The sequence below is a fragment of the Haliaeetus albicilla genome, chromosome Z (genome assembly GCF_947461875.1).
Source record: "Haliaeetus albicilla chromosome Z, bHalAlb1.1, whole genome shotgun sequence".
NCBI lineage: Eukaryota > Metazoa > Chordata > Aves > Accipitriformes > Accipitridae > Haliaeetus > Haliaeetus albicilla.
In genome coordinates this window covers 38,481,242-38,505,214 of record NC_091516.1, presented here as the reverse complement: position 1 = coordinate 38,505,214, position 23,973 = coordinate 38,481,242, and the positions used below count along the sequence as shown (strand labels likewise).

At 39.8% G+C, this 23,973-nt stretch overlaps 1 protein-coding gene and 1 long non-coding RNA gene across 3 annotated transcripts in view; one reads left to right on the top strand and one right to left on the bottom strand.

Annotated features, from left to right (window-relative positions):
• The window catches only part of LOC138683971 (uncharacterized), an 84,279-nt gene extending 65,546 nt beyond the window's left edge, over window positions 1–18,733 (bottom strand). Inside the window, exon 1 of one of the 2 annotated variants that reach the window (XR_011323458.1) lies at window positions 18,432–18,733. This is a non-coding gene — a long non-coding RNA (uncharacterized lncRNA). The other variant, XR_011323459.1, reaches the window with a different exon arrangement.
• A 403-nt stretch (window positions 18,734–19,136) lies between these two features.
• Window positions 19,137–23,973, top strand: part of ADAMTS19 (ADAM metallopeptidase with thrombospondin type 1 motif 19) — a 149,916-nt gene continuing 145,079 nt past the window's right edge. The window contains exons 1-2 of the mRNA XM_069776630.1: window positions 19,137–19,505; window positions 20,460–21,070. Coding sequence (XP_069632731.1) covers window positions 19,427–19,505; window positions 20,460–21,070 — 690 coding nt within the window. The 5' untranslated portion in view covers window positions 19,137–19,426. The remainder of the gene's footprint in view (window positions 19,506–20,459; window positions 21,071–23,973) is intronic.

Genomic DNA, 23,973 nt, shown 5'->3' with positions numbered 1-23,973 from the left:
CCTCTACATGCTCAAAGGTGAAGATCCCATTTCTTCCTCTCAACTGAATGCTAGTAGTAGGATGCTATTTTTCTTTCTCTCTCTGTGTGTGTATCTGTCTGGTCCAGATGCCTTTCACAATCATTTACTAAAACCTACTGAAAGTATTGTATTTGGGGGTGTGCCTGGGGGAAAAATATTCATGATCTCAGTGGATTTTAAATTGTTCCTGGTATCCTTGTTTTTGTTGAACATGATCTAAGGCAAGCTTCAAATATATGTCCAGAACAAAACTGGACACTGAGTTCACTCTAACTTTCATGGCACAAATTCAAAAACTTGTTATGATTGAAGGGAAAAAATGGCAATTCACACAGATATCTTTCTGTGCAATTAAGCCATACCTCTAGATTGTTCCTGGCACCCCACAGCTGGAATCCTCAGTTCTTACTCAGAAAAACACAAACTTCTTGGTATGCCTCTCCTCAGACTGTGAACAAACACATCATGTTCACTGCTGATTCTATCTTGTTGTTGATTACATGAAAACTGAATCTTTCTAATCAGTTCACATCACCTAAAGTTGAAAAATGTCAGCAGTTATTGTCACCAAACAAAAAGCAAAACCACTGCATAAAGCAAAATAACTTTGGTATGGGAAATTGAGATAATAAATCTCCAAGGTAAAATAATGTCATTTCTGCTTTAAGAACTCATTTGAAACAAATAATATGTTAAAAAAAAAAAAGGCAAAAGCCCAAACCCATGTTTCTCCTACACAAATTTGTTTGAAAAGACACCAGCAAGTGCCAGAATTCACATATACATTGACATGTGAAGGTGGCTGATCTAGAAGCATATTATAACCCATTCTAGTCACTTGCTGCCGTAAAACTGAGAACTAAGATTTTAATTTAAGAGAACTCCGGTGAAATATAACGCAGTATTAGTTCCCAGGTGGTAAAAGTGAGTGAAAAGAATGATACCCTCATGGGAAGGGATAGAGAAAGGTCTTCCAGAATAGAAATGTAATTAATTGGTCACTGAGATAAAATATAGTCTATTTGACTGTAGTTGACCCACTGTAAACAAACAAACAGACAAACAAACAAATGCTCAGAGGCCATCAGATACCCTGGTAGTCTTACTAGATGTCCAAGTATGTAGAAGTATGGAACTGTGATGTGGGCATAAAAATAATCTTGCTCATAGTCTCAATGTCAGCCATACTTTTTTTTTATTATTTTGTTTAGTAAAACAATTTTGTTTCTTGCCTTCAGTATTACTTCCCTAATTTTTGTTCCATGGATTGCCTAGGCTTTTGGATAGTGCTAGGTCCTGCATCTCTTGAAGCTTATGAAAAATTTTACCATCTGCATGGCTATATAGAAGCAGAACAATCTCTACTGCTAGAAGGTTAGCAACAGTTTTCCAAAGTGTTCATTCTACCTGGTATTTTATTTCTAGCTATTTCTACCAATCTAATTTTCTATTTTAGTTCTCTGGCTTCCTGACTCTTACATTAGGTTTTTTTTTTTCTTTAAATAATCTTTTAAAGTTCCTTTAGTCTTGATAGCTTCTGTAAATGCAGTCTTGCATTGTCCCTGACAGAACATATATTCTGTTGTTTTTTCTTGATAGGGTTGAATTTCCATGGTTTTTTAAGATACCCTGTGGCTATTTTGTTTTTATGCTTAAGGTTATGCATTCCTTCTCTGATATTTTAAGAAGCTCCCATGCTGAGCTGAGTGACTCTAATTACTGATTTTTTTATGTCATATTGTGGGGCTTTCAGCTCTGTCTTTTAAGTACCCTATCCTTAGCACAAAGATTTTATGTTTTGTTTTGTATTATTTCTTTCCTCCAGACTGTTGTACTTGTCTGTATTGTGGAGAGTAAGAGAGAGTAATTGTGATCTTACTGTGCTATCATTCAACGCCATGATCCTATTCAACTAATTCAGACATATCTCTACCACAAAAACTCTGACTGCCATGTGGTCCCGCATTTTAATTTCACATACAGTTGTAAGCTCGTGTCTGTTCCTAGACTTTAACACAGACCATACACAATTTATTTGTTACTGAATACATGCCCACATTATATCCATGTGTGTTGTAGGCAGAGAGTGTATCTCTACCCATGACAAAGGCTACCAAACAGGTTAAAGGATAGCATTATCGGATTCTGTACTAAATGCTTACTTTAATCACTCTGGTACTGGTACTGGATGCTGCAATGGAGAGCAGGAAGATTGTTCTGACTAGTTTCTAGGGAGTGCAAAGGAGAAATGATGAAACTGCTCAGCAGCCTCACTAAGCCATAGCTGAGGCCCCCTCTTGTAGCGGGAGGGGAACAGAGACAGTAGGTTAGAAGGACACAGAGGAAAACACAAATGCTTAAGAAAACAAAAGCGTGATGATGAGGAGAAGGTTTGTAACCACCCTTACAGAGCTTGAAAATCTGACATCTCCAGCAAACGCCTCACTTCCCTCCAGAGGGTGGCTTATGAAAATATGCGTGCACTGTATTAGCACATTTATTCCCTGTTCTTGATTGCATAACCCTGAAGTTGGGAAAACTAGAAAAATAGTTGCCAGTGAAGTTCAGTTTGGGTTCCTTTCACATGAGCACCATGTAGTATTTCCAAGAAAGGTAATGTTAGTAGTAACTACGGTATTTTTCGAGGCAGACATTTGGTGAGATCATTATATTTGCTTTCAGTTAGATTAGATTAGGTGAGATCATTATAGAAACAGGTGAATATTTTTTTTGGTAGTAAATTTTGTGCTCTCTGTGGAACTACTATGCTCTGATTGTTTATTTAAAAATTGTAGTCTACAGTCTTGTATTTTTAGAAGTTCTGTTTGTTTGTTGGCTATTAAATTGAGAGAGAGGTTTACTAAAAAGATTGTATCCACCAATTCTACAAACAATTGAAATTTAAGGCCATTTGGAAGAACCAGGTCTTATAGCTGTCACAGGTTAATAAAATGCCCATGTGGATAAGCGTAACTCTTTGGCTTATGACTAAAGAATCTGCTAAGGAGAATAACAAATCACCATAATGTTTCCTAATGCTGAATCTGAAAGATATGAGAAATCATAGGGAGGCAGAAAGCACCCTATCACATACACCTTGAGGAAGTTTATATACAGTTTATTCCAGCTAATACCTGGAATGTACGCTACTCAGAGATACTAGGAATCTCTCACTATCATTCTTAATTTCACTCTAACTGGAAAACAGCTGAAATCAGAGAGTGCTGCGTCTGCTAAATTTGCACACCCCCCTGCCCCCACCTCACCCCCCACGTTTTCACTAGTCTTTTGAATATAGCAAACTCTGTCATATTTCTGTGTCTTTGCTTTTGCATGACATTTACTCTAGAAGAAGAAACGGTATACCATCCTGGAATACAACGTACCGATACTGACTTACATCACCTAGTCATTTTGGAATGCATTTCCTATGAAATAACACAAGATAAGTATGTTACATAGTTAGCTCTTATGCTTACAAAAGATTTAAAGTCATGAGAATTTTCTTGTCTGGGATCAGGACCAAACTCTATGTCCACAAATTTCCATACAGGTTGCTGGATGCCTTCTTGTAAGTCCTAAAGAGTTGTGCTTCTTTAAAGCCAAGGAAACAAAATATTATTAAGCACTTTTTCTTCAGATGTGCTGTCGATGAAGAAAAGCATGAGGAAACACTGAAAAAAACTAAACCATGGTAAAAGAGCCTCCTGTTGAACAGAATTGTTCATCAAGTCCAACAGTAGCAGAAAGTAAATGAAAACGTGACCTGAATCAGCAGCTGAAAAAAAGAGAAGTTAAGCCTGCTAGAAATGCTTCTGTCAGATTTTTGGCATACTTTTGCCCTTATATTATACGTCTAAAATACTGTAGGTATGTTCTCAAAATAATAATAATAATAATAAAAAAAAAACCTGTAGTAGACATTAAAACAATTCTTTTTGAAGAAGCAATAGAAGTTTAACAGAAACCATCTGTTAAGATGCTTGGACTCAAGAGGCCATTGTTTTAGCTGGTTATTTTGATCTTTTTCTGTGATATTTTTAACAACAAATTCTTTGCAAAAATACACTATTTAAATAATTTCTAAATTAGAATGTCTGTATTCTGCCATTTTAAGGGGGAAAAAATTCAATTACACTGTATTTTTATTTACTTTATAACTGTTTATATGCTCTCTTATTCATGGGAACAAGCTCCTCTTGGAACCACTTGCTAACTTGTATTTAATGAAGTTTTACACTAAAGCTTTCTTGTAAGCATAGCATAAGAAGCTGAAGCATGTCACTACTATCTTGTAATAGTCAGCTTTTCTTCCCTGTTTTTTTAACACTGAGCTCTATCTTCTGCTCAGTAAGATGTACATGGGAGGAAGATAAAGCCAGAAGTCAGTAATAACGTAAACTCTGTCTCTGCAATGATCAATAAATAAAATGTTTTTATTAAAGCAAAAGCACTAATAAAGAAACTCTTGTTTCTTCTCTCACCACACGCTCCTTAACTTTGTACTTTCCCTCATTTAGAGGCCATCTCTGTGCACAGTGCTGCAGTGTAGTGTACAGTCCACTGAAACAGGCCTTAACTCGTACATTTCAGTTCTGCTAGCAACACAGTTACAGTGGCTAAAACATTTAGCACAGGTAAAATGTCAGAATATCCTCTTGCTCTGCACAGGTTTTGCACTGGGGCTGTTCCACACAAGGGAATTTCATGCTGCCTTAACTACTAGCAATGCCATGACATGCTAATGCAAAGCAGATGCTGAGAAGTCGTGGCAGCACAGTTGTATGGAGGTAGCAAAGAGTGGGTAAGAAGGTAGACTTACCTACTGAGGAACAAGCAGATCAAGTAAACCAAGATAATGTGACTGTAATTTATGGGCCTAATCGAGACAAGGAGTTGAATTCTTGATCAGCTTAAACCACATGAGTTGAAATTGTAACTTTTTCAGAGCTCCTATGTTTTTTCTGGTTGTACCCTAAAAACAGTGGATGTTTTGCCTAACACAGGATCAGGATTTTCACTGCATTTCTTGTACAAAAGCATGTTTTCTGTCTACTTTTAGGTTTGAAAATAGGAAATAAAATTTATTGCTGATCATATAACATTATTCATGCTCTTGCATCCATAACAGAACTACCATTTAAAGATACTGCTGTTAAAAGCAGACTCTAATTTGATTAAAAAAACAACAACAACAAAAAACGTTCAAATCAAAAACTAATGTTTTACAGATCATCAGTAACCTAGATGTTGTGCTTTGGATGACATACAGTATATGTAGGCCATTTCAAGTTCATGTTAATTTATCATAATTCTGTGTAGTGTTATGGAAATTATGCACGCCAGCCACCATAACAGGGCTTGACTCCCCGTTTCTCCTGAATCAATAAGCCGAAAAGAGATTAAAGTCCTTTTTCTTAATAGCGTTACAGCTCCAGCTAGGTGCCTCTGAAGAGGGACCCTGAACAAAAAGATCCCTGGACAATTATACCCTTACAATCTAAGTTCCCCACCCGTCATGCGATAGTTAGGACCAATAGTAATATTAAGGTCTGGGGTCTTCTTGCTTTTTTATTGGTTTGATTTGTTTGCTGTTTCATTACTAAGCAGTTGCTAAGTGGTCATCTTCTTACACAGTATCACATCCTCTTAGGTTGGTTTTGGCTGATTCTGTAGTTAGTTATTTGGCATGTTGTAATGTGGTTGTTACAGTTCATATGCTATGATCTATAGGCTTTGTCTACTCTAGCTATTAATGTTTAAGCTGCTAGCTTTGTCTGCTCTAGCTATTATTAATATTTAAGCTGCTAGCTCCAACTTTCAACTAACTTTGTCTACAACAGTAGGTAGATTGCAAATTATTGTAAAGTTCACTTCTTTGAGTAAATATGTAGCTGCAGAGCTCCCTCTAGCAGAGTTTAGTTATTCCCAGTCATTTTTATCCAGTGTGTCCTCTGAAGTGGTTCTACAACTGCTTTTCTCTTTGTTTTCTTAAAATAAATTTCTTCATATAGATGCTTTTTCAGAAGTTAACGCTAGATACTCTGGGAATCAAACTTATTTTCAAAGAAGAGATCTATACAAAGCAGGAATTTTTTTTTTAATCACAGACCTAAGAGAGGACAAAACCCACTTTTATCTTGAAAAGATGTGAAAAGATATCTGAAAAGAGCTTCAAAATTTGCAGTCACCTGTACCCTCTTGTGAACATGTCAAACATGCTTAAAAAAGATGATGACAACTACATTACTGCCAAAAAAGACAGATCATTCTTTTTCACTGTGTATAAAATTGGGAGTGGTTCTTAAGAAGTCTGTAATTGGTAATTCGGGAAGGTACATTAACTAAAGAAAAGTGAGTTCAGCCTTTCTATAAAGTTGTTTTTAAGAAAACAGATTTAATAACTGAACTTTCATTTTTTACTAAGTTGAAAATGCATTAATCTCACCATGAAACTTGACTGCAACACTCTTTAACTGATAGCATTTGCTTTCTTAATAAGTTTTTTTACTTAACTTCATTATACATATCCCCTTTATGATTTGCATTGATTAAAATATATTTGATATGATGCAGCAGATTTTCTTACAATCACCACCTGCCTGATGCTTTATGTACTACAGATATATATATATATTTTTCTTAACTAAATAAATTAAATACATTTCTAACAAATTCTATTGAAGGTGTAGGAAGAAATCAAGCAAAAAATAAAAGGATAATAAAAGGTATCACGACCACTTTCAAGCAATGCCACCCTGAAGCAGTCTCATTAATATATGACTGTCTCCACTGAACTATTAAAACACACAACTTATATTTCAATACTCAGTAAAACAGAAAGGAGGGTTTTTTTGAAGATCAAGCCCCAAGAGCCCTAGAACTTTAGTATCTACTGCTGATCTGCTATGAGTGGCATATTCTTTTGTCTAGAAACAATGACAGCATTTGTTTTTCTTAAACGATATAAACTACTGATGGATATTAGGAAAACAAACAATATAACCTACTGATAGATGCTAGGATTTTAAATTACTTATTTGAAAGATGGAAGTGGGATTAACTTTATTTGGATGGGTGTTTCTCTTTTAATAGAAACTCTGCTTTAGAAGAGACTGTGCAGAAGTTTGACATAATGCCTTAAACACTTTAAAATAGTATGTCCTTTGCAAAACTCTGCAGGTTACTAAAGCAGGAGCAAAACTTCAGCAGGTTTCAAGCTGAGAGCTGGTATGTCAGAGAGCCACCACAGGAACCTTGCAGTATTCATAACCATTAAATGGAAAAGGATGTTCTCTCTCTTTTTTTCTTTTTCCTTTTTTTGATTGTCTCCTTGGTCATTCATCAGTTTTGCCTGTATTTATGAATCACACTTCTTAACAGAAGAGACACCTGATTTTGCATACTGACAAGTATTTAAGAAAGGAAGGAAGGTGAGCAGGGAAAAATTATGATGTGTTAATATGGGCAAGATGACACTCCACTGCCAGCCAGATCTGAACTGCACATCTGTACTGGTTCAACAAATACAACTATCTCCTGTGTGCGAAGGACTGAACAGTTTACTACAATATGTTCTGCAGTACCTAAAAGGGGAGGAAGATTTTGCCTTCTAAGTATGTTTTTTTGAATGAGGCAGTGGTCCTTCTCACTAGCTTTTTCACAGGCAAAAAGGGAGAAGAGGAGGAACAACTTGCTCATTTGGTACATTTCCACTACTGAGATGGCCATTTCATAGGTCAGGAGGGACAGTTAGAGGAAGAGCTTGCTTATTTGGCCAATTTCCACATAATTTCCTGCAATCAAACCATATCCCTATTTGCTTTTGCTGTGCATTCATCTCTTTTTTCTCTAGAAGTCATACTAATGAAGAATGTAAACTATACGGTCCTCCTAGCATGTAAAAACACATATGTTTCTCAAAGGACTCTAACCTTCATGACCTCAGGTCAAAAAGGAATCAAAATTGATCTACCTTTATATAAATAACAAGTGGAAAACAGATAATATAAATTATGCTTTTATATAGACTGTGAAATATCAGTGATAGCTACCATGGTGCATACATACTATAAACAACCATATTTACTGTCCTTGCCAGCCCTAAGCTAAGCCTGAATGCAGGTTCCTGGACTTGGGTTTCTTCTGAGCAACTAATGGTTTAAAGCTGATTTTGATTAAATGCTGAGTCCCACCTGTGTAAGTTTTTGCCTTCACAATCCCCATAGCTGTAGCTGAAGTCATAAGAGGCCAGTTGTGCTGGAATGCCTAGCTACAAAGAAGGAAGCTATTTAACCAGGCAGGGCACCCCACTCTTCCCTTTAATCTGTAATAACTTGAATTTGTTAACTCACAGGTTGTATTATAAAGCCTCCATCTCCTCACCCTCAGCCGGTTTCTTCGTTGCTTTGCAAAAATGATTTCTTTGGCTCCTTTTAACGTTTGGGAAGCTTTTCCAGAAGAGATGTCTTTATTTCCAAAGATCAAAAGAAGCCTTTCTCTTAATATCTGCAGACTGACTAATGAGGGGATAAGTAATGTAGAGAAATCTTGCTATGTTATAAAGGAAACTGGAGGTGCTGCTTTCACACCAATGGACAGATACCAAACACAGGCTTCCTGAGGCAAAAACCCCCCAACATTCTCTGATCTATATTCTGCAAATACTTACCTTTTCTAGGGAACTGCAAGATGAAAAAGTATATTCCATTTCTTAAAAAAAAGCACAGGCCAAATAGGCATAATACTTACATTCCAAATATGATATTCTCCCTTTAAAGCCATATTCTGAGTATATTTATGAACAACTTAGTTTGTACAACAAGTTAAGCCAGTTTCAAGTCACGTTTAATTCACACTTGCACAAAGGTTCTGCATTCTTTGCTCAGCAGCTATAATTCTGTCTGATTTTATTACTACATGTCTCTGCTTCTAAGGATATCTAATTGAGTTCAAGTCTTATTGCACCATTATTTTGGTGTGAGAAGCTTGAAAAGTCTAACTGGAATGCTTAAAACCCCACTATTTTATCTGTAATCCCAAGACCTTGTTAGTTCTTACTCTATAAACAGAAACCCCTTACTCTGATTTCAAACACAAAGGAAAGTCCAAAACATCCCTAGAGGCACTACAGACTGGACTAAGGCCTTCAGAACCCACAGAGTTAATTTTTGCTCTTACTTGCAGAGAAGTGGTAAGGCTTCAGCAAGAATCTCTTTTTGGTAATTGCATTTCCAGAAAGATACAGGCCAGTTTGAGAGTCCAGGGGAGAGTAACAGTGCCCATCAGAGGTTTAGAAAACACGAATCTGAAAAGACCCCAAAGAGCAATAAAACAAAGGGCAACAAATTTTCTTCCTATCTACAGCTAGCAAAGAAACAGGTTGAAAGTAGAACAAAAAAAATTAGATCAAACCTAAGGAAAAATAGGCTTTCTAACAGTTATGATATTTTAATGCTGGAATTTATATCAACTGGAGAGCAGGGATTTTTTCATCATTGAGGTTTTAAATCAAATGATTGATTTGATAAACAATTGTCAGACAGGACACTGGCATTACAACTGTTTCTGGGGCAGGAAGGTGGATAAATGGTCTGCCCAACCATATTTTTCAGAATTATATGACGTGGAAGAGGTGAGGGAGAGGGAAGCTCTCTGGTATGCTTACCCTATCTCTCCCTAACATCATGATGAATAGCTATGTAGATGGGTTTACTTAAGGACAGCTTTCTTAGGAAAAAAAAAGGAAACACAACTAAGCCTTTCTCTGAGCATCTTCCCACATTTTTACACTTCTTGAATGTGTGAGCTACTGGAAAATAAGCTAATAGTCAGAATTGACTGTACTGGTTGCAAGGCTTCATTCTTCTTGTAGGTGTGTCCAAAAAAGCTCTGGCTGCTTGGAAGACTTACGGAAAGAAAACAGAGTGACGAAATGCTGTACAGAAATCAGGTCTCTGTGAGTCAGAATTATGATTGCTACATAGGTGATCTTATTTCCACTTCATGGATGCAACACTCAAAAAAATTCTTTCATGGTGCGAGAGCTGGACATCTTCATGGAGAGTATCCCTCATGAACAGAGAATGGGACTCTATAAATTGTGGGATGGTAATATTTCACTGAAAAAATGTGCAGTTGGATAGCTTACAAAGTTTCTGGTGATATGCAACTGAGAATCCAAATCAAGGCCTAAATCAGTACTGATCAAAGTGAGCAGCAGAGAAATGAACACCAGAAACATACAGGAGTACCTACTGTCATTAGATGTTATCTCTGAAAAACAGCCACACTGATACTGGCCTTGTCAAGTCAGCCACCCCTATTGATAGAGCCTGGTCCTCTCTTTTTCTTCACATCAAAATTAAGGTAAAAGATGGGAGGGGAAAAGTCCAGATAATCTTACTTGTTTAGGAAATGACTGAATGGATAACAACTTGGAGTAACATTATCTTCTTTACATAACATGAATATCAAAATAACTGGGTCTGGTATCTAGGATGCCAGCCTGGGAAGTGAAAGATCATAGAATCATAGAACCATAGACATTACTTTAAACTCAGTTTTTACTACTTTCTCCTTGCGTAGCGTTCAATAGATCACTGGATTGTGTCTAGGTGCTTTGTTTCACCAAAAATGTAGCTAAAAATACGCTTTCCTATCTTTCAGGCATGTGAGTAGATTAAAAGTACTGAAAACTGTAAAAGGCTATGACAGTAGGACCTTTAAAAGTTAGGATTAGGTACCACATAACTAGATTGTAGTAAGACATCAATTTGATGTCCTATGAGAAATACTCATATTGATAGGAAAATTCACCCATGTATTTCTTATTATCAGAAAAACTGTTAGCTGTTTCTTGGCAGGATAGCCATTCCTTTTGGTTTTTTTAGTGATATATTTATACTACCTGTCCCAGGTGTCATACAGTATAGTACTTAGTATACATAGAAATCTGTTTCCTTCATATTGGCCATGAAACAGGCTTATACTGCTGTCTAGGCATGGGGGTAAAATCCTTGGTCTACAAGCTCTTACACTGGCAGAAAAAGCAGGAGCAATCACAGAGATCAGATTTACATCAGCTGGTTTAGAAAAAGTATTTATAAATAATCCCAAGGTTTTCTGACAATATATCATAGTTTGCATTTTACTGGACAACAGAGCTTTTTGGTTAGTAATGATACACAGCACTTTTAATCTTCAGGGTGCTCTGCAAACAGGAACTAACGTCTCCTCTGCAATGAAGATCTTTAAAGTCTCCGTTGACTGACACTTCCTGGCTTTGGCCAGGAATATGACCACCGTTGTGCAGCTTGTCAATTTGTTTATTTCTACTGCCTGACTTCACTTAAGTACACCAAATTTTGTGCTTTTATTCTTATCTGTCTCAGCATAATGGGAGGGAGAAGGAGGTGGAGGTTAAGAATTGAGAAGCAAAACTGAGAACACCTCATATGATGCCAATATTTTTTTTTCCACCTCAATTCAAGTAAAAGACTACTAAAGAGTAGCTTGGAAACCCTTTACCCATGTGTCCTTGGCTTTCTGCCCATTTAACAGAGGTCTTGCACAACCTGTGTTTTATGTGCTGTCACCTTGATTTCTCTATATTTTAGCTGGTCTCCTGGTGCCACTGTTTGCCATTGGCCTGCCTTCAAAGTGAGTGCCTGTGGACAGTACTCATACGGTATGTAACATACCGTATGCTTTGACAACTCATGTGGTCTTAATGGGTTTCCCAGTTACAGAGGCTAAAAGAGCAAGGCAGCCTGTTCTGCAGGCTACCACACAGCAGTTCTTATGAATAAATCCTTTAGATAGGAAAAAATAAATCATTTCTTCTATGTTTGTTTTTTATCTGGTATATATAATGAAGTCTTTCTCTCCTGCGGCAGGGGAAAGTGCAAATAGGATATCCGCAATGTCATTTAAATGAATAATGACTTGGAGGCTAGTTAACTTCATTTCTATAACGCCTCATGATATTGCCAGCGCTTGCAACTAGGTGATATGTTGAAGAAGGTTGTCTAGAAATCAGTGATTATCTTTGTTCAGCTATCCTACTGCATGCTTTCTTTAAATCTATATGGAAAGAAAGATGTGTTTCAGAAAGCAAGGTTATTTATATGCTTCACCTTACAAAACAGCAAGGAAATGAACCTTGCTGCATGGACCACTTCCTTTGATTTATTTACAGCTTTTGAAGTGGTATCTCATCTTCTCTTTATGTCCTTTTGTTTTCCTTGACTTTACTATCTTGATCAGCTTTCAATCACCTCTACACTGGCTTCTCCTGGTCCTGGATCCATTCTTCCGTCTCTTTTCTTCTTTTTCTCTTTGTGCGTTAATAATGTAATATATATATTGTTATATAATAAATACAGTAATGCACCTATTCTGATAAACTGAAGACCATACTGCAATTTAACAGCCAGAATCTCTAAAACTCATTCAGTTTTTTAAATCTTTCTTGGAGCCATATTTCATGTTATACAAGATTTGCCTGCATTACCTGTCGTATTTCTCACCTACATATTATGATTCCCATTCCCATATTCTTCATTTTTATGTTCAGCTTTATATGCTTTCTAGTTATACTGATTCCTTGACCCCCCCCCAAAAAAAGATTTTTTTGGCTTTTTTTCTGAAGCTAAAATGGTGTAAATACATTACGATGGTAATCCCACTCAGCCATTTAAACTGTGTATGTAAGTAATGGAAAGGTATTTTTAACTCACTATATAATTCTTAACATGATTGCTCCATTCTTCTGCATAAAATCAGAATAAATTCTGAAACAGACTGGTTGTCTACTAAGGTTGGGTTGACTATGGCTTATAGAACCTTTTAAGCTTAGTAGTTTAAACATAGCAGATATCTACCTAGCATTCACTAATAATCTAATGTAGTTGTCAATTATTCTGGTTTGATCATAAATACCACAGAGTTTTGTACCCAGTCCCAGATGTCTGTAGCTCCTACAAAACACTTTCCTTTGTTGTACAGCTTGCATTCCTGCCTGCCGTCCCCACCACCTTTTAATGTGGGGACATGCAGGTAGGGAGAGGATGAAGTAGCTGAGTCAAGTTCCCTGAATTTGTTTCTGACATAAATTAGAAGAGGTTAGAAATTTTTAAAATACAAATGCTGCAGTCATAAACGGGATAACTTTCCAATAGGTAGTAGAACTCTAATTTTCCACCATTTTTGATGATGCAAAATTCTCTGATCTTCTAACCTGCTCTTACAGTTTGGCAGAGGAGTCAGTTTCAGTATCTCTGTTTCGGAGGGAGACTTCCCTCCACTATGAGAATTCACATCCATCAAGCTATTTTAAGGATATTTTCCATTACTGCTTTTTTTCTAGTAGTTAAGGTTTCTGTGTTCTCATATACATTTACAAATTATAATACTGTTGTAAACAGTATTTTTATTTTGAAGACATGATTATTTTAAGACATGCTTATTGTATCATTTTAAAGCGTAATTGTCAAGAAGAACCATGCAGTGTTAATAATGTGAACGTATTCTCCATAAGTATTCTGTGACAGTAGTTGCTACAATAGCAATACTGATATACTGTACAGGCAGAGTTTTATAAAGACTGGAACAAGATTTTAATAGCACCTATAAAACAACAACTTTAAGCTTATACACATTGACCTCAGAAGGATTACTCTTCTAAATTCAGGCATGCATGTAAACCATGCAAGTGTTGGAACCTCAATTCTTACTGAAGATCTGATTAAAAAGGCAATCTTAAAAGTTCTTAAAAACTAGTGTATTTATCTGCTTTACCTTTTGAATAATAAAGTTTTGAAATTACAAAGGACAAAAGTCTAATAACTAAACTGTTACTGTTTCCAAATATTTGTTATTATGCATGTCATTTTTTCTATTATTCTTCCACCTAATTCTTTAAACCAAGTAATTTTTTTCAGAATCAAGGCAAGTACATTTTTAGTGTAAATGGAAATAATTGTTACCAGAGATTTCCAATGCCACACAAGGTCCTGAATTGTTATTTTGGCCTTTTCTCTGGTTAGAAATAAAAGTTTTTACATAGAACTCTGCATTTGTTTCAATGCTTACATGTTTGCAATTCTCAGCTATCTTCCAAAATGCAAATTAAGCTGTCCTTTGCCATCTTCTTAATTAGGAAGAAGCTCAGAAAGGTTTTTTCAAGATGCTCTTGAAAATTCAGAAAATATACTTTCTTCCTAAGTTGTTTAAATTTGAAGAGAAGATCAGAATTTTGATGGATTTGCTTTTGTATTGGAAGAAATCAAGCAGAGCTTTGAAATCTTCAATGTACAAAAGAAACCTTACTAACCGGGTTACTACTCATGGCCAGAGTTCTAAAGTTGGGGGAGGGAATATGTGTTCAGGGTTTTTTTTAAGACCTATTATGTTGTTTCTTGCATTGGTTTAACTTTCTTTTTATGTTTAAAAGTAAGAGATCTTATTTCTGCCTCGGAGAAGCTTTCTCACAAATGAGGAATTTTTTTTCTCCAGCAGTGACTTGCAGGTTTCAAATTTGAAGCCTTGTTCTTTTTAAGGTGTTTGAAAAAAAAAGAGAACTATTTGTTGATCATTCTGGATTAGCCTTTTCCCCATAATCGACCAAGTGATACATTTTCTTGATAGATGATTTCCAGTTTAGAAATTTGAGAAAGCTCCTCTCTGTGGGAGACTTCAGCTTGGCAAGTTGTGCAGGGCTCAGATTCAGAGAGCGAGCCTTGCTGTCTTTTAAGTGGCTTCAACCTGAGTACTCTGGTACCTTCCATTGTACAGATTGAGCTTTCTGTCAAATTGTCAACAATTGCCAAGCATCAATTTTTCTGAGGAAAAAAAGCCACCAAATGAAAAGGATATAATAAAAGAGTTGTGAAAGTCACTTCTGGCTAAATGGTGACTCTGCCAAACTTTCTATGTAAACAGTGTGTTGAAAGTGTATTTTTACCTGTATGTACTATCCACAAAGATACTGATCAATTTCACAGTATGACTTTGTGAAATAACTCACAAAGTAACAACTGTGACTTGGGAGTAAATTTCACTGAATGACCTAAACTTAATAGGATCATAAGAACTGGTGGCATAGCATAATAGCATTGAGCTGCTATGAGCTTAGCTTTGCACTTTCAAAGTTTTTGCACTTTAAACCAGTAGAGGTATTAAGCTCACAATAGTTCAACACACATCTTACTCCACAGGTCATCTGATTGTACTACTGAGTTTAGATGTAACTGAGATTTGCTCTGAAGCAAGATCTGCTAAAGAGAAGTTGTTTGAAGTGGTCTTAAATACATACATTTTAAATAAACCCTTCATTTTGAGCATGTAAATAACAGTATAGAATTACAGACTAAACATTCAGAGTCCGTGAGCTAACAGGCAGTGGAAATTCACTGTTCAGTTCAAGGGACAGGGAACACAACATTTTCTAAAATGGAAAAACCCTCATTTCATTCACACTTAAGTGGAGAAAATTTGCATCAGTTCACATATATCTTGCAGTTCACATAAATCTTGCAGCTAAAAAAAATATGTAATTCAATCTGCTTTTAAACAAGTTTATTTATACTGAGATAACATTTGCAAAGCACCCTAGAAACAGGAAGATGTGAGTTTCTGTTTCTAATCTCAACGGTCATATGATATGTGGCCTTAAGGTAGTAAGCACCATTCAAAACAGAATAGATTTTTTTCATTCATCTAGCATATTTTGTTAAGTTGTAAAAATTTGAAACAAATGTACTCAAAGATTTCTAAAAAATCAATGAGATCATCAATCGGATACATACAAAGCATATGCACAAATAATTAACAACTCTTTCCCTGTGAAGAGGATAAAGGTTTGGGGGGTTTTGGTAACAGTTACTTGAGGCAATCTTGTATATATTGTAAAGCTGAGGTAATTTTAAATCACTTTTGTATGTATAAACTTGACAGCTTTTACAGTTAGATGATTAACTAAAGAGAGAAGATAAACCAAGACAAGTCCCTGACTGATGGTGGTGTCTGTATTGCTAGAAGCTGACACTTGGAATTCAACAGCATGATTTGTCCATACTTACCTTAATCCCCAGAACTGAATCACTGAAAGAGATTCACTGAAAGAGATTCACTATGAGATGGGGGCGAAATTCTGCCCTTGTGCACGTAAGGTAAGACAGTAACTGCAGCACAAATTTAAATAAAACCACAGTGGTGAAGGCTGTGGAGGTTGAAGAACAATGTCCACGTCTTCAGAAGATGGCTTGAGATACCTATGTTACCAGTGATTGAGGCACTATCCTGAATGATCTTGGCACACTGAAGAAATGACAAGTCAGCCTGTGGTGGGGCCTGAGAAAGCCCTTGTCCTGCCAGCCCCTAAGAGACCGATGGCACAGTTCTGTAAATTTTACATCAGGGAGGACAAAAAGAGAGGAAATTGCCAAATCTCTATTGATTTCAACAAAATTAGGCTGATTTTTCTCAATCGGGAAAGACTGATGAGGACACATTCTTTACCTCATTTTCTGTAATTTTTTTCTCATGTCAGTGAGATGGTCTGCATCTTTGTTATACTTTACAAATCAACACATTCTTTACTTAATGCATTTGTGGTTCCGCCTGAGTCCCTTAGAATGCCAAAAGGCTTGGACCTTTCAGATAGGAAGTGGAGTTTTAAAGAATCTACTGAAGCAAACTAAATGTTTCTCTTCATTTTGCTCTATTCTGTGTTTGAAGATACTATCTCTTCCAATTTTACGAAGGCATAGTTAATCCTAGCCTGCATGCAGTATGTTCTGTAAAATAAAAACTATTTTGCAAAGAGTTTTGGTGGCTTTGTGAGTAAGAAAATAAAGTCTTTTGTATAGTACATGTGGATACAATATTATTCTCTCTGCAAAATAATTGCAGTATGAAAGCATTTTTTTGTTCTTTTAAGTCTTATTCTTTTAGACATAGACTTCTCTGCACTAGTTTCACAGTGACGACAGTTAGCATGTGGTGGGCTACAATACCGTCTACCAGTATTAACCTGTGACCAGACTCTTTGTTAAAACTAATGAACACCAGTAGCGGCTCTATTTTATAGTGCACTTTCCCCAAAGTTAAACATAGAGAACTTCCCCCTATATTTTTACTTTAACTATTGAAACGATAAAAAGAAAACATAAAATGAGCTAAAGAAATTGCTGCAGCTCCACATTGACTTTAGCTGGTGGTGTGTTTGTATGTGGAGACTTACTTGAAATATTCCTCTTTTTTTGGCTAGTGATAAAGTCAAACATATTGAAGTCTTTCTCAGTTGCCTTCTTACAGTCTCTTTACCCCCTGCAGCTTGTGTTGAAAAGGCCAAATTCTGCTTACCTTACTGACAAAAGCAGTTCTTCTGTCTTTTTAGTAAGATTAAACATGTGAATAAGAGAAACAGAATTTGGTCCAAAGGGACTAATTTAACTTCAGCAGACTGAAAACAGTTACAGCCATTAACAGTTTTAAAATGAGCAAATACATATGCCATGTCTTTTCTCCTTGTTCTTGCTGGTTGCCCATTTCTATCTTTTGGGATGTAACTGTATGCACTGTAAGTAAAGATTTCCTCTGTGTATTTTTGCATCTCATCTACATATTCTGTTTTGTTTTAAAAAAAACACAGTCAGAATTTGTATCTACTATTTGCACAGGAGCTTATAAACCACAGCTTAGAGCATTTCCTCATCAGTTGTAAGGAGAGTTTTGGCTGTGGGAAGGCTACAGCATTAGGCCTATTAACTAATTCCAGTGTAATTTAGCACCTATGTTGTTATTTACTTGGGAAACAAAGCTTCACTTTAAATGCATTTTTAAGGTAACCTAATTATCAGGCAAACACTAGCGTGCAGCTTCTGGAAAACTCCCCTCTTCCTAAACTGTTACATGTAAATCTGTCATCTTGTTTTTACAAAGTCCCTCTGATTTTGCTTAGTGTAAGTTGGCTCAGATGCAAAAAAAGAAAAAAAAAGGACAACTGTATGGTAACTTTTTTCCTATAAAACCAAACAACTAATCAAAAATACTGTTTGTAACTAGCTGAGAATACACCATGCAGCATAGGTTTGAAACAGCTATTGAACACAGCAGAGAGCGAACCCCAGCTGCATTTGGCTTCTGTGGAGTCTGAACATGTTTTTTATTTGGAGCCCTAATATGTGATTTTTGTTTGTTTGTTTTGCTTTTCATTTTATACAACCGACTTTTAGAAAGAATTCTTGCAACTTCGTAGCTTACCCTTAACGGCACAGATGGCTTTCCTCTCCACTCCAGATTTGCTCTGCTTTCCCTTAAGGCATAGTAGTCACCTTTGACACCACCAACAGTAAGTAACGCAGAAGTTACGGTAAGAAGTCAGGCTTTTAGAGGGAGGTGTTTACCTGTTGCTTCTGCAGTTTATGCTGACGTTAGATGTGCACTTAAAGCTTTTGCTCGACTCCACATTTACGCGCTCCTCTGCGGACAAGGGTTGGGGTGGAAAGGGGTGGGTTTCCACGGAGGGCCGCGTCGCGGGGGCACAAGGAGCTTAGAATCAAATTACACAACACCAGGCAGGAACGGTCAGTCTCTGCTGCTCCCGAATTTGAGGCGAAGGCTGCGCAGAACGCGTAGCTGGCGACGGGGACGAGAGGAGCCCTTCCTGCTCTCGGGACGCACGCGGCGCCGGCGCCTGCCCCTGCCCCTGCCCCTGCCCCTGCCCCTGCCCCTGCCCCTGCCCCTGCCCCTGCCCCTGCCCGCCCGGCGGAGGCGGGCGGGGTGCGACGGGCGCTCTCCCAGGGCCAGGGCCGGGGCCGGGGCCGGGGCCGGGGCCGCGGGCCGCGGGCCGCGCCCGCGCAACGTGCCTGCGGGGCGCGGCCGGGGCTCGGCTGCCCGCGGAGCCGCCCGGGCGCCGGCCCGCGGCCCGGCGGGGTTGGGACGGGAGAGGAGGGGAGGGGAGGGGAGGGGAGGGGGGCCGCGCCGGGTGCCCGCCCGGGCGGGGCCGGGGCGGGGCCGGGGCGGGGCCGGCCGGGCCGGGGCCCGGCGCGTCCCGCCCCGTGGGGGCGAGCGGCGGGCGGGGGCAGCGCGGTCGCCGCCGCCGCCGCCGGGGCGCAGCTGCCCGCCCGCCGCCGGGCGCTGTGTGCGCGCACGGGCCGCGCTCCTGCCTGCCTGCCTGCGCCCGCCCCCCGCTCCACACACACGCCCGCCCCGTGCGCTCCACATCCAGCGCTGCCGGTGCTGCCCGCCCGCCCCGGCGGGACGCGCGCTTCGCGCTCGCCTGCAGTTTCTCCGCGGGCGCCCAGGTGGCTGCGGTCCGCGGCGCTCCCCGCCCGGCCCGGCTGGGCACGGCCCTCCCTGTCCTGCCCGCCGGCGTCCCGCGGGCGCGGAGCCGGTGGGGATGGGCGGGAGGATGCGCCTGAGCCGCGTCTGCTGCTTTTTCTACCAGCTGTGCGTGCTGTCAAGCGGGCTCGCCGCAGGTAAGTGCGCGCCTTCGGCGGGAGGGGGCCGAGCCTCGGGGCGGCCTCCGTGCCCCGCCGGTAGCCGGTACCTGCGCATTGTTAAGCGCCCCAGCAGCTGTGCCCGTCCCCTGTCACCGGCGGGTGACCAGTTCATGCGTGCCTCCGCTGTGAGGGCGCGCTGCGACGCGCTCCTCTGTACGGGATGCTAGTTTTCACCCGCAGCCCTGTCCTCCCAGCAGTGCTATTCCTGGCGTGTGTAGGGTGAATGTGTAGATAGAACCGCCTCCTGCCTCGGGCTGGCGGAGGCTCGTGTGTTTATAGACATAATGCTGGTACGCCCAGAATTTTGGTTAAATTGTGATACGGCGTGTGTGGTACGCAGACATCGCTGATGAGGGAATGCGAGTCCGTCCGACTGTGATGATACCGCATCTGCCACTTTTACCTCCGCTCACAAATGTGGGGCCACGGTGCGTGTGGGCATTTGGCTGCACTTTTGAAATCACAGTAGGTCCTGCAAAACATGCTGAGGACAAGGTTGAAATTTTCAGATTTTTCTGTTTGGGTTTTCACTGCTAAAGTAACAAATTTTTTTTAGCTGTATGAAAAAGTTGCTACTTTGTCTAAATGGTGAAAGGTTTGTGCAGCCCACCTTGTGTGGAGGTGGTGGTCGGGAAGAAGAACATCCCTAGCTACTGGTACAAACACAGCTTTTGCCCGGCTTGAGCTCCAGCTCTCTCACGGTGTGTCCCAGACCCCTGAACAGGCACAGGGACGTCTAGCGGCCGGCCCATCTGCTGTCTAAGTACGAGATAAACGGGCCAAATGGAGCCCACTGTATTTTGGGTGGCATGCTTGGTGGGCTGGGAGCCAGAAGGAGCATGTCGTGAGGGGCATAGGGTGGGTTTCTGGCAGGCACTGTGGGCTGCTGGGTGCTCCACTCATTTAAAGCATCTGCTGGCCTTCCCGCAGGTCTCCATGCTTCAGAAGAAACTGAGGAGTGGGAGATCGTCTTCCCTGCGTTGTGGAGCAGGGGCCAGCAGGAGCCAGCGGGTGGCAGCGGTGGGGGGGGGGGCTGCAGCGCCGACCCCAGCTGTGGGAACCGGAGCAGCACCCTCAGCACCCCAGTCACACCGAGCCCAGTGGCCGGCAGTTCCCGGGAGGTGCGCTCAGTCTCCTCCTCGGTGGAGGGGCAGGCACAGGCTGCGGGGGAGGCGGCAGAGGAAGAGGACACTGAGGACGAGTATGAGTCTCAGGAGTTTTACCACTGGTCCCCCCTGCCCCAAGGGTCTGGTGCTGCCTCTCAGCTGCCACCATCACCATCCCCACCGCCCCCACCTCCAGCAGAGGACGGAGATGAGGTACTGCTGAGGATCCCGGCTTTTGCTCGGGAGCTCTACCTGCTGCTCAAGAGGGACAGCCGCTTCCTGGCTCCTGGCTTTGCTGTGGAGGAGCGGCTTGGGGGTGAGGGCAAAAGCCCACCCGGTGCTGCACAGTTGCAACCTGAGAGAGCTTGTTACTACAGTGGTGCTGTCCTCCGCTACCCGGGCTCCTTTGCCTCCTTCAGTACCTGTGGTGGATTGGTAAGATGACCATGCATGCAGGGCTAGCACCAGCGTCTCTATCCAAGTGGCAGCTTCATCTGCCTCTTTTTACTCCCATCGCTTTCCTGAGGTCTTCTTTCTTTCATACCTTCTTGGGTCCTACCTCTGTACTTATCCTTATTTTCAACCATTTTGCCGTTCATACTTTTATTATCCCACTCATAATTTTTCTTTAATCCTACTTCTGCCTTTGTCCTGTAAAGTTTCGATGTTATTTGTCCCATTTCCAGATACACTTTTGTCTCTCAGTTCCATACCTTTCTTTTTTGGATCTCCTTTTTATTCTCATGCCATTCTCTCTTCAACTTTTCTCATCTTCATCCCTAATTTTATCTTGGTCTTCACTGTGTGTCTGTAATTAGTTACCTCCATGCTCACTCTCCTTCCTTTTCCCTGTATTATCATCTCTCCTCCAGTCCATCTGTAACACATTTGTTCTTCTCTTCATTTCCATCCTATATTCTAAAGTTACCTTTCTTACCTGTATTATCTTCCTTATCTTCTGCATCTCAGTTTTCTGACTGTTCTGACTTTCCTACTTCTACCAATATTTTATGCATGCTTTCTCATCTTCATTATTCCTTTTCTTTCATGCCTGTCATCTCTTTGGCCTTTTTTCTCTACCTCGCAACTTCCCACATGTGGTACCTGCAGTTACCTGGGTTTTGGACTCCATACCCTTCTTAGCTTTCAGTTTCTCTATAGAAGTATGCAGTGAGTACGTTCTCAGCAGAAATGTTGATACAGTCAAACCTTTTGAATGGTTATTATTTCTGTGGCATACCTCCCTTATTTAAAACAAATTTCAGCTGCTATAATTTCTGTTGGATCAGTCATGATTTTTACCAGATAAAGACCAGAATTGGGCACACTGACAACAGCAGTGGTGATCCAGTGAGCTGCAATCCAAAGATACTTGGGGGTGGATGGAAAGAGTAGAAGGCAGCTGGAATGATGTAAAATGGTGGCAAGATTGAAAAAAACCACAATTATTACTACTATTATTCTCATTTTGGGCCTTTATATAGCATCATAAATAGACACGCCTGCAGCACTTTACAGAATATAGTATACAAACAGTAATGGTGCTAGGGAGAGTTAACATCATCATGACCCTGGGTTTTTTGAGTGGCTAGGTGGGTGTAAATCACTACAATCACATGATAGATGTTTTCTTGTATTTCTTTCCAAATTTGAACATCTAACTTGTTCCATTGTTAATTCATGAAGATACGCCTGCCTGGTTTTTATTTGCATGGTGAAACCAGGTAAAACGTGGAAATTTTGACTGCTTATTCATTTGTCTGTTTGGACTTATTCAAAAGTCAAAACCCAAACTGAGAGTGGTGGAGAGGAACATATGTGGATTGACACCAAATAAAATATTTGCCTGCACTCCTGCAAAGTAAAACCGCCAAGTTTCACACAACTCTAAGTGGTTGGCATCTAATTATTGACATTTTGTCAGATTTTCCAAAGCATGGTAGCAGAATTAATTGTGGAGAAAAACATTGAAAGTCATCTGAAGGTAGTTTGAAAGCAATCAGGTAAAGGATTTTTATGTTCTGGAAAACGATTTAACTTCTGTACCTCTTGTTCTTATTAGAATTTTACTTGCTCCTACACTGCGTATGGGTAAATTTAGGTTAGAGATAATCTCTGCAAAGAAATTGGTAGAGATAATTACCACAAATGTCTTCTCAAAAGTGATGTACATCATTGCATACCTGTAATTCCTTTAATTTGATTTATAAATTGAAATTCACTGTTTAGACCCCAGTTCCCTAGGAGCACCATTAGTAATTTTTGATTCAGTCAGACTTTTCCTAGGAGTACCAGCTTACTCCCAGCCTACATCTGAGCATGCATGTGCCCAGATCATGTTCCCCATTCAGAAAGCTGCAGCTGAAATATAAACTGTTTTCTGTATCCCAAATAAAACTGGAAACTGTCATTGATGTTAAGTGGTGGTGTCATGATCCTCAACTGCATAGTCTTGTTTGCAGTGAAATAGTTAATCAGCTGTTCTTCCTGTGAGTGTTGCTGCGTAAGACACAGTTAAAAAAATTGCACAGTGCTATTATGTCAAAGTTGTCATAACAAATCTTTAGTTATTTGTCATTCTTTATTCAGTCATTGCTTGGGCTCTATTACATATGTAAGTTGCTCTGTTTCCAAGAATCTTGAAAAAACATCATACATACATTGCGTATTCCACCCCGTTTCCTCTAGGCCTTGCCCTGCAAAAAGAGCCAAGCAATATTTCAAACTACATTTTCTCTTTTAAGATGTAAAAATCCATTGAAACTTGAACCTACAAATATTTTATTGTAGTTACCTCAATTACAGTGTATTTTTTCATTTTAAATATAAAGAAATTTCAGAGAAAATACGGTATGAATGTCTTGGATATACTCTCATTTCAAAGTCTTGCAGACTTTGGGTTAGGATTGCTAGGCCGCATACACTTTGGAAAGCCAAACAAGTGGGCTGTGAGTCCCTTAATAGGCAGCTTAGATTGCACTCAATTTTTCTTTTCAGTGTGAAATACAGCATCTCTGTCTAACAGCAAAACTTCCACCATTCTGTTCTTTAGATAGTAGCCTTTTAGTGAATCTCTGTTCACTGAGGAAAGTAACTGTAGAAGTGTAAAGGCTAATAGAAAAAGTTTGGCCATTGTGTGCAGGGGAGGGTCATACCTGGCAGTAGAGATGTGTGGATGATGCCATAGGGCTAGTTTTGTGAAAAGATACCAGATCATCAATAAAATGAAAAAAAGGCCTTGCATGAAATTGTTGTGCTATCCAAGTCAGGATGTTGGTGCTGGTTCCAGTTTCTAAAGGCATGGAGAGGCTTGACATGCCAGTGACATTCAGGAAATT